At 44.7% G+C, this 16,554-nt stretch overlaps 1 protein-coding gene across 3 annotated transcripts in view; it reads right to left on the minus strand.

The window, feature by feature from the left end:
* osbpl8 (oxysterol binding protein-like 8) overlaps positions 1–16,554 on the minus strand; it is a 386,181-nt gene that overhangs the window by 242,994 nt on the left and 126,633 nt on the right. For all 3 annotated transcript variants that reach the window (XM_072484706.1, XM_072484705.1, XM_072484707.1), the window contains one exon: positions 6,908–6,944. In XM_072484706.1, the coding sequence (XP_072340807.1) occupies positions 6,908–6,944 (37 nt within the window). The remainder of the gene's footprint in view (positions 1–6,907; positions 6,945–16,554) is intronic.

Raw genomic sequence — 16,554 nt, forward strand, 5'->3', positions numbered from 1 at the left:
TTCGATGAATACAGATTCATGCGATAGTGGACCTAGATCGCAATGTTACCGTGCTGCAGTGAAAATATCTATGGCTTCATAAAGGAGAATGTTGGTGAAGAGGCTAGCAATGTCAAATGAGCAAGGGGAAATGTTCAACCCTCAGACTGCGAGGGGAACAAATTTATTTGGACTTTCAGAAGGCATTTGAGAAAGTCCCAAACAAGAGATTAGCATGTAAAATTAAAGTCCATGGGAGTGGGGTAGAGTATTGAGTTGGAAAAACGCTGGTTGGCAGACAGGAAACAAAGAGTAGGAATTAAAGGGTCTTTTTCCAAATGTAAGCATGCAGATGCAGCAAGCGATAAAGGCAGCAAATATGTTGGCTTTTATAACGAGGGGTTAGAGTCCAGCAGGAATAGACAGGATGGATGCAGGATGTTCCAGGTGGCAGGGGTGTCAAGAACCAGGGGTCACAATCTAAACATACAGGGTTAGCCATTTTGGACTGAGATGGGGAGAAAATTATTCTCCAGAGCGTGGCGAGTCTATAGAATTTGCTAGCACAGAAAACAGTTGAGGTCAAAACATTGAATATTTTCAACAAGTAAAGTTATTTTTTCTTCCCCAACCAACCGAAGGCCAGGTATAAGAATCATATTTGACCCATTTTTCCACATCAAATGGAAAACAGGCTCCGTTGGACAACAGCAGAACAAGGTAACTTATCCTGACCACTAGAACCGTTCGTGCAAACAATAATCACACAAGTTTGTCCACAATTTCCAAAATAAACAAGACAAGCTAGATGTTAAATGTTACAAACTCAATCAGAAAATTTGATTCTTGCCTCTTGTACAATCATTATTTACATGTGCATTGAACTGTATTTCAGCAGAAATAACTTAAAAGTCAAAACTTATTACAGACAGGAATCTTCATTCACTACTTCAATCGTTTTAATATAGTTTGTGAATTCGACATAACTACGACTAAATCAATCCGAATGAAATTTTCCAATATTAACAGGTAACACCTTTTGCTTCATTAATGTTCCATCTCCTAAATTAAATTTTTAAAATTAAAATTAAACAGTGTCACAAAAAAGGTTAATACACAAGGTGTAGTCCCAGGGGGTTGAGGGTAATATATTAGCTTGGGTAAGGATTGGCTAACCAGCAGAAAACAGAGTGGGGATAAACGGGTCTTTTTCTGGTTGGCAAGATGTAACTAGTGGCACGCTACAGGGTTCAGTCCTCAGGCCCCAATGATATAAAATCTACACTCGGGTGCAGGGATAGAATGTGCTACAGCCAAATTTGAAGATGGCACTAAAATAGGTGAGAAAGCAAGTCGTGATGAGGAAATAAGAAATTTACAAATGGATACGTATATGTTTGTTAAGTGGGCCAAACGTTGGCAGATGGAATTTAACGTGGCTAAATGTGGGGTGAGCCATTTTGGTCGGAGGAATAAAAAGGCAACTTATCTCGATGGCAAGAAACTCCAAAATGCATTGGTGCAGAGGGATCTAGGTGTCTTCATGCATGAATTGTACAAGGTTAGGATGCAGGTGCAGCAGGTAATAAGGAAGGCATATGGATTTTTGGCATCCATTTGGAATGGATTATGGTGTAAAGAAAGTAGGGAAGTGCTGTTACAACTGTGTTGGGCATTGGCGAGACTTTGATGAAGGTTGAAATTTCAGATATATTGTAATGTATGTAGTTGGTGCAATAAGGATTAAAAGCCTGGGTTAGTATGTGATTGCTGCAGTCAGGTTTTTAAAAATCCTGGTTTGAAAGACAGCTAGGCTTTTTGGAGACAGAGTGCAATTAATGCGTCATAAACGTTTGGGCAAATGAACTTTTGTTTATATTAAGAGGGTTTCCTGGGAAGTAGATAATTAGAGACATTGTGTTCAGCTTTGTAAGATTATGTAGTTAATGGGAGATGGGGTTGAAGCAGTTTCCGCAGTTTAAAAAAGTTTAATTTTAGATTGGGATGGATTTAGACAAGCAGCTGCACTCAATACAGTGAGGTTAGATTGATCTGTGGAGAGACTAGCAGTTTCTGTCAAAACAGTTCAGTTAAAGATTTGACTGGGAACAGTCCAGAAGCAGCTGATCTCAAGACAGTAAGTTATAGATTGCCTGTGTACAGGATAGGTGCAATTTCCAAGGTAGGCAGTTTAAACAGTAGTTGAGACAGGCAAGAATCTGCAGCTGGGTCCTGAACTTCTTTCACAAAGTGTTTTATGCAAGACATCTCTTCATAGGAAGTATTCGAGTCTGCTAATTATATTTAAAAGTATATTTTGTCCTGAGATGAATGCTGTTTGAGGGGAGATGCAGATAGAGGTTCGGATTGTTTAATTGTATTCTTAAGTATTATTTAACTGCTAATTGAATTGCATTTGTATTTATAATGGAGAAGATATTAATATGGTGCTAGTAATAAAGTTTGCTTTAACATACCATATCTCTATTTGTGCATGAAATCACTCCTGGAGCAAAATATCCTTTCCTCAGTCTTGAAAATAAAATATTAGGGTTTATGTCCAGCATCCTCGCAACTGTTGGGGTCTGGTCCTGGATCGTAATAAGACTGCATCTGGACAATTATGCACAGTTCTGGTCGTCTTGCTTGAGTAAGGATGTAAATGCATGAGAGACTGTTCAGAGAAGGTTCACCAGTTTGATTCCAGGGATGAAGGACTTGTCTTATGAAGAGAGATTGAGACGTTTAGGCCGATACTGGAATTCAGTAGCATGAGAGGGGATCTAATTGAAGCACATGAGATGCTAAAGAGGATTGACAGTGTAGAGGTAGAGCAGATGTTTCTCCTTGTTGGACATTCTAGAATGAAAGACTAAGGAGTGGCAGATTTACAACTGAGAAATGAGGAGGAATAACTTCACTTGAAGGGTTATGATCCTGTGGAATTTTCCATCCCAGAGTGGACACCGGACCCCAAAGAAATTTTGAAGCGACAGATGGGTTTTTAACTAATAGCAGGACGAAGGGTTACAGGGAGCGGGCATGAAGGTGGAGATGAGGCTGAGATGAAATCAGCCATGATCGTATTAAATGACAGAGCAGACCGGAGGGGCTGAATTGCCTTCTCCGAGTTCTTGAGTTCTTATCAGGCTTCTAAATATTTGGTCCTTTTAAAACTTTGTCTTGCACAACAGATGCACTGCCAATGTTCACAGTCTGCACAGTGGCACAGTGATTAGCACTGCTACCTCACAGCTCTAGGGGCCCAGGTTCAATTCCAGCCTCAGGCCACTGTCTGTGTGGAGTTTGCATGTTCTCCCCATGTCTGCATGGGTTTCCTCCGGGTGCTCCAGCTTCCTCCCCCAGTCCAAAGACGTGCAGGTTAGGTGATTGGCCATGCTAAATTGCCCCTTAGTGTCCAAAGGGTTAGGTGGAGTTACTGGGTGGAGGCGTAGGCTTAAGTTGGGTGCTCTTTCCAAGGGCCGGTGCAGACTCAATGGGCCGAACGTCCTCTTCCTGCACTGTAAATTCTATGATTCTATGAAGTGGTACTTAGACCTTTCACTACCAGCAAAAACACTCAGCAAACCTATCTTTTACTAAACTGCAGATCAGTAGCTTGCACACAAGAGGGTGTCAGAGAGCTGCAAGGAATCATGGCTTTCAGCATTCCAATCTCTATTTCTTGCCATAAGTTTGCATCCTCGGATATGTATGTCCATGCTCTCCCAGCTTATCCAGATCTGTGTCAATTTCGGCCTGGGGGGTCTGGCTTCTCAACATTTCCTGAACTTTCAGCATGGAAGCAGGAACCATGCAAAACAAGTCATGCAAATGTTGAATAGTTCTGTGAAAACTGACATGATTAAGTGAATATAAAACTCAAAAAACTTGGAAAGTTTGGAAAAATTAATGCAAACTGAGACGGTAAAAAGTGTTGTAACATTTTCCTCTCGGTAATCTATTCACTCACTAATGTAGCCGCTTAAAATGGCTAACTCCCGATTAGAATGGCCAAACCCCGATTTAAAATGGCGAACGGAAGAGGCTGATGGGAAAATCAGCCAACAGGACTCAAACAGACAGCTGCAGGTAAAACCGTGTATTCGCCTCTGGGGAAGCCAGACAGAATCAATACCTGCAGCCATCAACACAACAACACACCAGCCATCTGCATAGTAAGTAGCAATCCCGGGAACAATATGCTACAAATTAGAAACACAAAGCTAACCCAGACTTTTCGGCGGCAGCAGGAGCTTACACAGAGAGAGGTGAATGACCACCCCTCGATCAAGGAATCGCTCCAGCATTGGAGAATATCGAACCAAGTGATTGGGACCAAGTCCCATCACTTGGAACCAGGTACAAGGTCCGCCCGAGAGGCGGGAAGCCCCTGGGGACTATAAGAATAGGGGCCAAGTTCAAATCGACCCTTCTTCTCCTCTCCGCACCGTTCGAGACCCTTCTGCTGACACTCTGCAACAGCCACGAGGAATAGTAAGTCCCAATGCTCGCTATGAGATAGGCACTCCTGACTATCGACCTGTACCAGCTTTGAATCCCGCAGGCTCAGAACCCATACGAAAGGCCATTCGTTTCCCTGACCTGGTGGGCCATTTCCAAAGTTAAGTATTGGCCTGTTAGTTGTAGGAAATAGCTTAGAAGTAAAATTAATGTATAAGTATTGATTGCTGTATATAATAAATGTGCGTTGATTTAAATCTTAAGCGGTGTGTTGGATTATTGATCATTACTCGGACTTGAACCACGTGGTGGTATCAGAAAGATACCTGGCGACTCAAGAGCAAAGGTGACAGAACAAGAGCAATTAAACTAAGGCTAAAACGAGCAACACTAACAAGGCCCTTGCCATCCACAATCAGGAAATTACAATTCAGAAACAGGGCATTGGATCCAACCAGCCTATGTCACTGTTTACCCTCCATAAATGCTTCGAATCACATTTACCTGTATCCGTTCATCCACATGTACAATCTAATTGTCAATGTTTATAGAGTTTCTGCCTCAATAACGTATCTTAGATTTGAATTCAACAGCTTCACAACTCTGCCTGGCTATATTTTCCACCATTTTCTCTGCCTAAACATGCATGGTGGTATGGCCCTCATCAAGTCTTGCCTTCATCTCTCCCAGTTCCTTCCTTAAAACCCAACTTATTTATCAAGCTCTCAATGTCCTGTTGCTGCAATGAGTAATTCTTCACCATTGCAGATTTAAAACTCATTCTCGGCTGTCCTTGTCTCTCTTCACTTTGCTCTCCTGTCTTACCCAAGCCTTCCCCCCATATAACATCTTTCCACTTATATGCACAACCCGTCTCTCAACCTTGCCTTCTCATTTAAACTCTGACAACTTCCTTGTACACCTCACCACCAAAAGACACTCCCCTGATCCTTCCCCTCTTCTGCACTACACCAAGGAGAAATTCCTCCCAGTCACTGAGAGATCCTCCTTCAAACTCGCAAATGCCTTCCACTCGAGCAATGCTTCTGCAACTGTAAATTTTCTTAATCACATTTTTAATCTCCAGTGTCTTTGTCCTGAACAAAATTTCTCATTCTTGTTATTCTCCTCATCTTCCCTTCCTCAAGCTCAAGGGGCATAATAAATTTGAGCATACTTGATGCACAACGCTGATAATCAGATCCGACTGGAGCACTTTGAGCCTTTCGCTCTTTACTCTGCCATAACAGCTCCAGATTCATCTCCAGGTTTTTTTCACATCTTAAATCCTTCTCCTCTGCCCCTTTCACCTTGAGCTCTACAAACACATTTGCTCAAAGGACCGTGAAAATAATATTTCACATACTTTTTTAAGACTGAGAAGCTGAGATACAGTGCAGGCAGGAATATGTGATAAAAGCAATATGGAAACCCACAACAACCTTTTGTCACAGTAAAAGTCACACAACACTTAACACAAGAAACACGTTTTCAGATGAGTTCTAAACAAACTGAGAAACCAATTTGTGAGCACATCTGCTCAAGAAGCAGTAGTTACTTTTGGCTCACCACGACAGTCAACTGACAGTATATGCTGAAATTAAAAGACCATCACCTGATGCTATGCATCTTCCTCAGATCTTACATGCTGTAGTGCGTAGACCACCCAGAATAAGTTACAAAAGTTCTGTTTCATGAAAGGATAACATAAAAAAGCAGACAAATAGTAGTCATCGGTGCATTTTATCTTCTTCTTGGCACTTCCATCTGCCAACATGGATTCTGCCAGCAAGATTCACAAACTAATACAAACACATCCCAATTTACCCAGTGACAATCAGAAACACAAATTCAACCATGCGTGAACAAGTGCCCTACAGCAACTGAAGCACTTGAAACATCTAATGTAGAATGGTATGAATACATTACAACTATATAGAATGCTATGCCAGTTCAAAGATACATTCAAATCATTGGTCCCTTCAAGGCATATCATTTCTTTGCTATGTGATTTTGAGTGGAAGAAAAATTAGAAAATTAAAAGTAGAGCCTTGCCTGCATCAGATTTTATGATCCAAAAATACCCTGCACTGGCTGAGAACTAACGACCGTCTAAACATCAGGAATAACGGAAAAACATTGCAGCAGTATAAATGTCAGATTTGCAATGCTGATCATAATTTTTAGGTTGGAGTATTATTTTACAGTAACATTCATGCACTATGCTATCACATCAAAACATTTCAGACAATTATTCTTTGGTGCTCCTTGTGTAATGTGTGAGCCAAATGCAATTACCCAATATTTTTCAGCAGTAATTTTGAAGTTAAGGCACACTGTCCTATTCCCAAGGCAGTTTCCATTCCATCTGCTTCTAATTTACCAGCTGCAAAAATTACAAACTCACATCCAAAAAATCCAGCAATATTGCACAGATTGGTTTCACAAAATTGAAGTCACTTACTTGATAATCCTTGCAAGTCTCTGATCTCTCCATGATGCTATTAATGCAATGCAACATTCACATCAGCCACAGCAAAGTCCACCCGAGGACAAGTTAGAAAGGGTAATGCAAGAACAAACATGGGAGGAGGGGAAACAACAAAAGTAAAACAAGTTAGTATCATGCAATATGCTTGATGCTTAAGACTTTCAAAGCAAAACTGTTATCCAGTTTGTTAAGACAATTGCATAAATGCTGCTTAACAACATTTAGAAATGACAGATCCGTTTTTAAATTGGTTAAGGAGTCTATGACAGAGAGCTGGATTTGTGTAAATGGCAGTGTTCCTGAATCTGAATTTAAAATGGCACTGATATAAAAGCAGATAGACTGTACATGATTAAATAATCACCTGGGTTTTGCATTATTTAATGTCTGAGATACAAATCAAACCATAAACAAAATAAAGTGCAGACCTTTTCTTACTCAGAAACCCTTCAGAAGATACTGTAAAAGCCTTCCTAAGATAATGTAAAACTAAGTACACTGTTTCAGTGCAAATCTCTCAGTTAAATCAATATCCATTAGTCCTCTTTAAAAGCAAGAGATGGTTTGGTTGCACTTTCAAATGCTGTGTACTCTATTCCATCAAGGCATTAGCTGTGGAGGTCAAGTCCTTTGGGAATCCAGGGAAGATGAAGGAGGATATTGACAAATTTAACACCATCGTCCTTTCATTACTTGAGACAAAGAAATGCCCTTACAACTGGTTTCGCTCCGAAAACCGACTGTCAGAACTTTATTCAGTTGCTTTTGTACAATGGACTTCCCTGTTTATCTGTTCCCCAAAACGTGCCATCAATAAGATGGAACAAATGCACAGTGCAAATGGAGGAAATTCAGAAAATAGTAGCACTATTCCCAAACATCCTCACTCTTGTCGACCCAGCTATCGATTCCGACATATAGGCTGATTACAATGCCTTTACCTGTAGGTTAAAGAGTCATACACACAAATTTAATGCAATTAAGCTGGCCCAAAATGAACATCAAATTAAGCCAAGATTTGATTTGTAGTGGGAAAGTCATTTTTCTGCTGCAATTTTATTGTATTTATCCTTATGTCCCTGCGCTGTTTATTCTATTTCGTTGAATGCATTTTTATGGGATCAGTACAAGTCACATTAAAAATTCAAACGCTTCCACAGTTGCAGGTTCTTAGTCATGCAGTAGAGAATGCGCATGTTAGACAGCTTAAAAGTTAGTTTCTATACTGAAACTTTCTTTGGACCTGATCACTTACATTGATTTCCATTTGTTTGCACCCATTTTTGTTTATCATGTGGCAGGAAATAGTTGTGCAAATGAACATTGGCAATTGCCAAATTAAAAGGATAACTTTAGGTGTAGCTTAACAATTACGCCCTAGCAGGAAATTCTACTGAGACCATAAGAAATTGGAACAGCAGAAGGCCCCTTGAGCCTGCTTTGCCATTCAAAAGGATGATGGATGATCTGACATTCCTCACTTTCCTGTCCTTCCCCTGTAACCCATGATTCCTTTACTGTTCAAGAATCTATCTCAGCCTGAAATATACACAAGGACTTAGCCCCGCAGCTCTCTGTGGCAAGGAGTTCTACAGACTCACAATCCTCTGAGAGAAGAAATTCCTCCTCATCTCAGTCTTAAATTAGCAATCTTTTATTCTGAGAGGGTGCCTCGACTCTCTAGGAGGGGAAACATCCTCTCAGCATTGACCCTGTCAAGACCCTTAAGAATCCTATATGCTTCAATGAGATCATCTCTCATTCTTCTAAATTCAAATGAGTAGAGCCCCAACCTGTTTAACCTTTGCCCATAAGACAATCGCTCCAAGCCGGGGATCATCATGGTGAACCTTCTCTGAACTGCCTGCAATGAAATAATATCTTTCTTTAAATAAGCAGACCAAAACTGCTCACAGCACTCCAGATGTGCTCTCTGTATAGTTGCAGCAAGACTTTCCTATTCTTGTTCTCCAATCCCTTTGAAATAAGAGCCAACATCCATTAGCCTTCCTGATTACCTATTGCACCTGTGTACTAGCCTTGTGTTTCGTGCCCACAAGTCCATCTGTGTTGCAGCTTTCTGAAGTTTTTCCACATTTAAATAATACTTTGTACTTTTGTTCGCACTTCCAAAATGAACTTCACATTTTCCCACATAATACTCCATTTGCCGACTTTATGCCCACTTACTTAACCTACCAATATCTCTTCACAAACTGTTTATATCCCTCTCGCAACTTGTTTTTCCATCTATTTTTGTGTCATTTGCAAACTTGGCTACAGTACACTTGCTTCCTTCCTCAAAGTTATTAATATAAATTGTAAACCGTTGGGGTCCCAGAACTGATCCTTGTGGAATCCCACTGGTTACAGGTCACCAAACCTGAAAAGAACCCCTTATTGCACTCACTGTTTCCTGCCCATTAGCCAATTCTCTATCCACGACAATGTGCTACCTCCAACACCATGGGCTCTTATCTTATGGCTTAACCATTTGTGAGGTTACTTGTTGACTGCCTTCTGGAAGTCTAAATACAACACATCTACTGATTCTCCTCTATCCACTCTGGTTGAGACTTTCGCGATAAACTCTGATAAATCAGTGATATACTATTTTCCTTCCATGATGCCATGCTAACTCTGCTTGATTATCTAAATGTGCTGCTATTACTTAAGAATTGATTCCATAATTTCTCCAACAACAGATGTTCGGCTGATATGCCCGCTTTTTGCCTCTCTCCTTTTTGAATAGGGGTATCATATTGGCAATTTTCCAATGCTCTGGTACTTCTCCAGGATTCAAGGATGTTTGGAAAATTACAATCAATACATTCACCATCTCTGGAGCTACTTCTGCTCTCAGGATGCAAGCCATCAGGGCTAGGGGACTTACCTGCCTTTAGTTTGTCTAATATTAGTGATGGTATTTCATTCCTCCATTGTATTCTTTCGTATTAATGAGATCTTCCACTGTAAAGACTGATGCAAAAAATCTGTTTAACTCCTCTGCCATTCCTAGTTCCCCATAACTATCTTGCAGGTTAATTTTCTATGGGGCCTATGTTCCCTTTGACCTCTCTCTTCGTTTTTATATATATTTAAAGAAGCTTCCATCAGTTTTTATATTCCTCACTAGTTTGCCCTCGTAGTTTATTTTCTCCTTCTTCATTAACATTTTAGTCCCCCTTTACTGAATTTATCCCAATCTTCGGGCTATCACTGCCTCATTACTCATTACCAGATCCAAAATAGCCTGTTCCCTGGTTGGCCCATGACATGTTGCTCTAAGAAACTATCCCTAAAGCACTCTATGAATTCATTGTCGTAGCTATCCTCACCAACTTTTTTTTTAAATATATATTTTATTCAAATTTTTTGGCCAAGCAAAACAATACAAAGGTTTTCCTTTTTACAACAATAAAACAGTATAAATAACAGTGGCCGTTTTTAACAAATAAATAATATATATATATATATAAACTAAATGGCAACTGCCATATCAAAAATAATAACGCCAAAAATAAAATCAAACAATCCAATATACAGAGCCTAATACAAATATCTATACAAAAACACCCACCCGGGCTCCCGTCCCGCCCCCCCCCCCCCCTCCCTGGGTTGCTGCTGTTACCTTCCCATTTCCTTTATCGTTCTGCGAGGTAGTCAATGAACGGTTGCCACCGCCTGGTGAACCCTTGAGCCGAACCCCTTAGTGCGAACTTTATCCGTTCTAGTTTTATAAACCCTGCCATGTCATTTATCCAGGTCTCCACGCCCAGGGGTTTGGCTTCTTTCCACATAAGCAATATCCTTCGCCGGGCTACTAGGGACGCAAAGGCCAAAACATCAGGATCATCAGTCTACCCCCAGCCTGGCTCGACCCGGACCCCCACCACCTTCGAAAGCACCTTTGCCACCCCCGCCCAGAACCCCTGCAGTGCCGGGCATGACCAAAACATGTGGGTGTGGTTTGCTGGGCTTCTCGAGCATCTCCCACACCTATCCTCTATCCCAAAAAATTTACTGAGCCTTGCTCCGGTCATATGCGCCCTGTGTAAAACCTTGAATTGTATCAGGCTTAGCCTGGCATACAAGGACGACGAGTTTACCCTACGTAGGGCATCAGCCCACAGCCCCTCCTCAATCTCGTCCCCCAGCTCTTCTTCCCATTTCCCCTTCAGCTCATCCACCATGATCTCCCCCTCGTCCCTCATTTCCCTATATATATCTGACACCTTACCGTCCCCCACCCATGTCCCTGAGATCACTATCTTGAATCTCCTGCATCGGGAGCTGCGGGAATTCCCTCACCTGCTGCCTCGCAAAAGCCCTCAGTTGCATGTATCGAAATTCATTCCCTTGGGGCAACCCATATTTTTCCGTCAGCGCTCCCAGACTCGCAAACGTCCCGTCTACGAACAGATCTCTCAGTTGCACAACCCCAGCTCTCTGCCATGCTCCAAATCCCCCATCCATTCTCCCCGGGACAAACCTATGGTTATTTCTTATCAGGGACCGCACCGAGGCTCCCATCCTTCCCCTATGTCGTCTCCACTGTCCCCAAATTTTTAGTGTTGCCACCACCACTGGACTTGTGGTGTATTTCTTCGGGGAGAACGGCAACGGCGCCGTCACCATTGCTTGTAGGCTGGTTCCTTTGCAGGACGCCATCTCCAATCTCTTCCACGCTGCTCCCTCCCCTTCTCCCATCCACTTACACACCATTGAGATATTGGCGGCCCAGTAGTATTCACTTAGGCTCGGTAGTGCCAGCCCCCTCCTATCCCTGCTACGCTGCAAGAACCCCCTAATCACTCTCGGGGTCTTCCCGGCCCACACAAAACTCATAACACTCTTCTCAATTCTGTTGAAAAAAGCCTTCGTGACCATCACCAGAAGGCACTGAAACACAAAAAGGAATCTCGGGAGGACTACCATTTTGACCGCCTGCACCCTACCCACCAGTGACAGGGGCACCATGTCCCATCTCTGAAAATCCTCCTCCATCTGTTCCACCAATCTTGTTAAATTAAGTCTATGTAAGGTTCCCCAACTCCTGGCTATCTGAATCCCTAAGTACCGGAAATCTCTTGTCACCTTCCTCAGCGGTAAGTCATCTATTCCCCTGCTCTGCTCCCCCGGATGCACCACAAACAACTCACTCTTCCCCATATTCAATTTGTACCCCGAAAATTCCCCAAACTCCCTAAGTGTCTGCATTATCTCAGGCACCCCTCCACTGGGTCCGCAACATACAGCAATAAATCATCTGCATACAAAGATACCCGGTGTTCTTCTCCTCCCCTGAGTACTCCCCTCCACTTCCTGGAGCCCCTCAGTGCTATGGCCAGGGGCTCAATCGCCAATGCAAACAGTAACGGAGACAGGGGACACCCCTGCCTCGTCCCTCTATGAAGACGGAAGTAGTCAGACCTCTGTCTGTTCGTGACCACGCTCGCCACCGGGGCCCTATACAGCAGCTGTACCCATCCGATATACCCTTCTCCAAAACCAAATCTCCTCAGCACCTCCCACAGATAATCCCACTCCACTCCGTCGAATGCTTTCTCGGCGTCCATCGCCACCACTATCTCCACCTCCCCCTCTGGTGGGGGCATCATCATTACCCCTAGCAACCTCCGTATGTTCGTGTTCAGCTGTCTCCCCTTAACGAACCCAGTTTGATCCTCGTGGATCACCCCCGGGTCACAGTCCTCTATCCTCGTCGCCATCACCTTAGCCAGGAGCTTAGCATCTACATTTAAAAGGGAAATGGGCCTGTAGGACCCACACTGCAGCGGGTCTTTTTCCTTCTTCAAAAGGATGAATATCGTTGCCTCCGACATAGTCGGGGGCAGCTGCCCCCTTTCCCTGGCCTCATTAAAGGTTCTCGTCAAAAGCGGGGCCAGTAGGTCCATATACTTCCTATAAAATTCCACCGGGAATCCGTCCGGTCCCGGGGCCTTCCCTGCCTGCATGCTCCCAATCCCTTTTACCACCACCTCCATCTCAATCTGTGCTCCCAGTCCCGCCCTCTCCTGCTCCTCCACCTTGGGGAATTCCAGCTGATCCAGGAAATGCATCATTCCCTCCTTCCCTTCCGGGGGCTGAGCCTTATATAACCTCTCATAAAATGCCTTGAACACCCCTTTCACTCTCTCTGCTCCCCGTTCCATCTCTCCCTCCTCATCTCTCACCCCACCTATCTCCCTCGCTGCTTTCCTCTTCCTCAATTGGTGGGCCAGTAGCCGACTCGCCTTCTCTCCATACTCATACTGTACACCCTGTGCCCTCCTCCACTGTGCCTCTGCCTTACCCGTGGTCAGCAGGTCAAATTCCACATGTAGCCTTTGTCTTTCCCTGTACAGTCCCTCCTCCGGTGCCTCCGCATATTGCCTGTCCACCCTCAGAAGTTCTTTCAGCAATCGCTGCCTTTCTTTACCCTCTTGCTTCTCTTTATGTGCCCTTATGGATATCAGTTCCCCTCTAACCACTGCCTTCAACGCCTCCCAGACCACTCCCACCTGAACCTCTCCATTGTCATTAAGCTCCAAGTACCTTTCGATGCACCCCCTCACCCTTAAACATACCCCCTCATCCGCCAATAAGCCCATATCCATTCTCCAGAGTGGGTGCTGTTCTTTTTCCTCTCCTACCTCCAGGTCTACCCAATGTGGAGCGTGGTCCGAAATGGCTATGGCCGTATATTCCGTCCCTGTCACCTTCGGAATCAGTGCCCTTCCCAAGACAAAAAAGTCTATCCGTGAGTATACTTTATGAACATGGGAGAAAAATGAGAACTCCTTACTCCTAGGCCTACTAAATCTCCAGGGGTCTACCCCTCCCATCTGTTCCATGAAGTCCTTGAGTACCCTGGCCGCTGCCGGCCTCCTCCCGGTCCTGGACCTCGACCGGTCCAGCCCTGGATCAAGCACCGTATTGAAGTCTCCCCCCATTACCAACTTTCCCGCCTCCAGGTCCGGGATACGTCCCAACATACGCCTCATAAAATTTGCATCATCCCAGTTCGGGGCATTTCCATTCACCAGAACCACCGCCTCCCCTTGCAATCTGCCACTCACCATCACATATCTACCCCCACTATCCGCCACTATGGTCTTTGCCTCAAACAGTACCCGTCTCCCCACTAAGATAGCAACCCCCCTGTTCTTTGCATCTAAACCCGAATGAAACACCTGCCCCACCCATCCTTTACGTAGTCTGACCTGGTCTATCAGTTTCAGATGCGTCTCCTGCAACATAACCACATCTGCCTTTAATTTCTTTAGGTGTGCGAGTACCCGTGCCCTTTTAATCGGCCCGTTCAGCCCTCTCACGTTCCACGTGATCAGCCGGGTTGGGGGGGTCTTTACCCCCCACCCTTGTCGACTAGCCATCCCCTTTTTTAACCCAGCTCCTCACCCGGTTCCCACGTACCCGTATATCCCCCGGAAGGCGCCCTCCCGCCTCGACCACCCCACCCCGTACCAGCTCCCCCTTCGCCCCAGCAGCAGCAACCCAGTTAACCCCCCCTCCCCCAGATCCCCCTCTAGCGTAGTTGCACCCCCCATGTTGCTCCCAGAAGTCAGCGAACTCTGGCTGACCTCGGCTTCCCCCCTTGTCCTCGGCCCCCAGTGCGAGGCCCCCTCCTTCCTGCGTCCCTGTTCCCGCCATAATTACCATAGCGCGGGAACAAAGCCTGCGTTTCCCACTCGGTCCCGCCCCTAATGGCCGGCGCCCACAGTTCCTCATACTCCCCCCTTCCCCCCCGCAACATGGGGAAGAGAGAAAAGTTCCAGGATCGCAAAATTAACAAATTGAAAAAACCAGCCCCCCCCCCCTTTTTTCTCGCCCCACATAATCACCCCACCACTTTGTCACAAAAGTTCTTTCTCTTGCCCGACTATTCCAGCTTCTCGTTCACAATGAATGTCCACGCCTCTTCTGCCGTCTCAAAGTAGTGGTGCTTCCCTTGGTGTGTGACCCACAATCTCGCCGGTTGCAACATTCCAAACTGGATCTTCTTTTTGTGAAGCACCGCCTTAGCCCGATTAAAACTTGCCCTCCTTCTCGCCACCTCCGCACTCCAATCCTGGTATACGCGGATCACCGCGTTCTCCCACCTACAGCTCCGAGTTTTCTTCGCCCATCTGAGGAGCGTCTCTCTGTCATTATAGCGGAGAAACCTCACCACTATAGCTCGGGGTATTTCTCCAGCCTTCGGTCTTCGCGCCAGAACTCGATAAGCTCCCTCCACCTCCAAAGGGCCCACCAGGCCCTGTATTTCGTCTTCATTTTCAGCAGCCTTTGCCTTCACGACCCAAAGCTCCAGCTCTTGGGTCCTCTGCTCCTCCTTTAGCCCTTCAATCGCCTGTAATATCGGGGCCAACAGCTCCTTCTTCAACTCCTTTTTCAGCTCTTCCACACAGCGCCGCAGGAACTCTTGTTGGTCCGGGCCCCATAACAAGCGGCCACCTTCCGACGCCATCTTGCTTTGAGCTTCCCTTCCTTGCCGCTGCTCCAGAGGATCCTCCGCAATCCGGCCGCTATCCTCTCCCTTATCCACGCGTGTCCAGGGGGGATTCCCTTCTGGTTTACCGCACAGTGTTTTTGGCCGTTTAAATTGCCGTTGGGGCTCCTATTAAGAGCCCAAAAGTCCATTCCAACGGGAGCTGCCGAAACGTGCGACTTAGCTGGTCATCGCTGCACCCGGAAGTCCCGCTATCCTCACCAACTTGATTAACCCAATGAACAAGATGATTAAAGTCACCCATAATTATTGCTCTATTCTTTTTACATGCTCCTATTATTTGTTAATTTATACTCTTTTTTTAAAAACAGCGTGGTTACTGTTTGGGGGTCTATAAACTACCCCTACCAATGTCTTTTTTCCTTTGCTGTTTTCTACCTCCACCCAAAGGGACTCTACATCATCCAGTCTAGTTCATCTCTCACAATTATCCTCATTTCATCCCTTATTAAGAGTGCTATCCCACAACCTTTTCCTTTCCTCCTTCCCTTCCGAAATGTCAAATATCCCTGAATGTTAAGTTTCCAGTTTTGATTTCCTGGTAACCATGTCTCCATAATGGCTGCAAGATTATACTCATTTACCTTGATTTGCGCCGTCAGTTCGTCTACCTTATTCTGAATGCTTTGTGTTCCGAATGCTTTATGCATTAAGACACAAAGCCTGGAGGCTTGCCTTTTTGCCATTTTTAATCAACCTGGCTCTCGCCCTTGATTACCCTGTCCACCTTTTGTGCATTTTACTGTTCTTTCTTTTATTAATGCCCTTGTTTCTCTGTCCCTTGTCACTCTGCTTGGGTTCCCATTCCCCCTGCCATTCTAGTTTAAACCCCCCCCAACCACACTAGCAAAACAGTCGCCCTAGAGCATCAATCCCGGTCTTGCACAAGTATAACCCATCAAGTTTGTACTGGTCGATCTCCCCCAGAACTGGTCTCTATGTCTTAGGAATCTGAACCCTCCACTTGCACCATCTTTCCAGCCACATTTCATCCAATATTTCAGGCTATTTCTACTCCGACTAGCATGTGGCGCTGGCAGTAATGCTGAGATCACTACCTTGATATCCGATTTTTCAACTTATTTCCTCA

This window comes from Scyliorhinus torazame, chromosome 19, assembly GCF_047496885.1.
Source record: "Scyliorhinus torazame isolate Kashiwa2021f chromosome 19, sScyTor2.1, whole genome shotgun sequence".
NCBI classification, from domain to species: domain Eukaryota; kingdom Metazoa; phylum Chordata; class Chondrichthyes; order Carcharhiniformes; family Scyliorhinidae; genus Scyliorhinus; species Scyliorhinus torazame.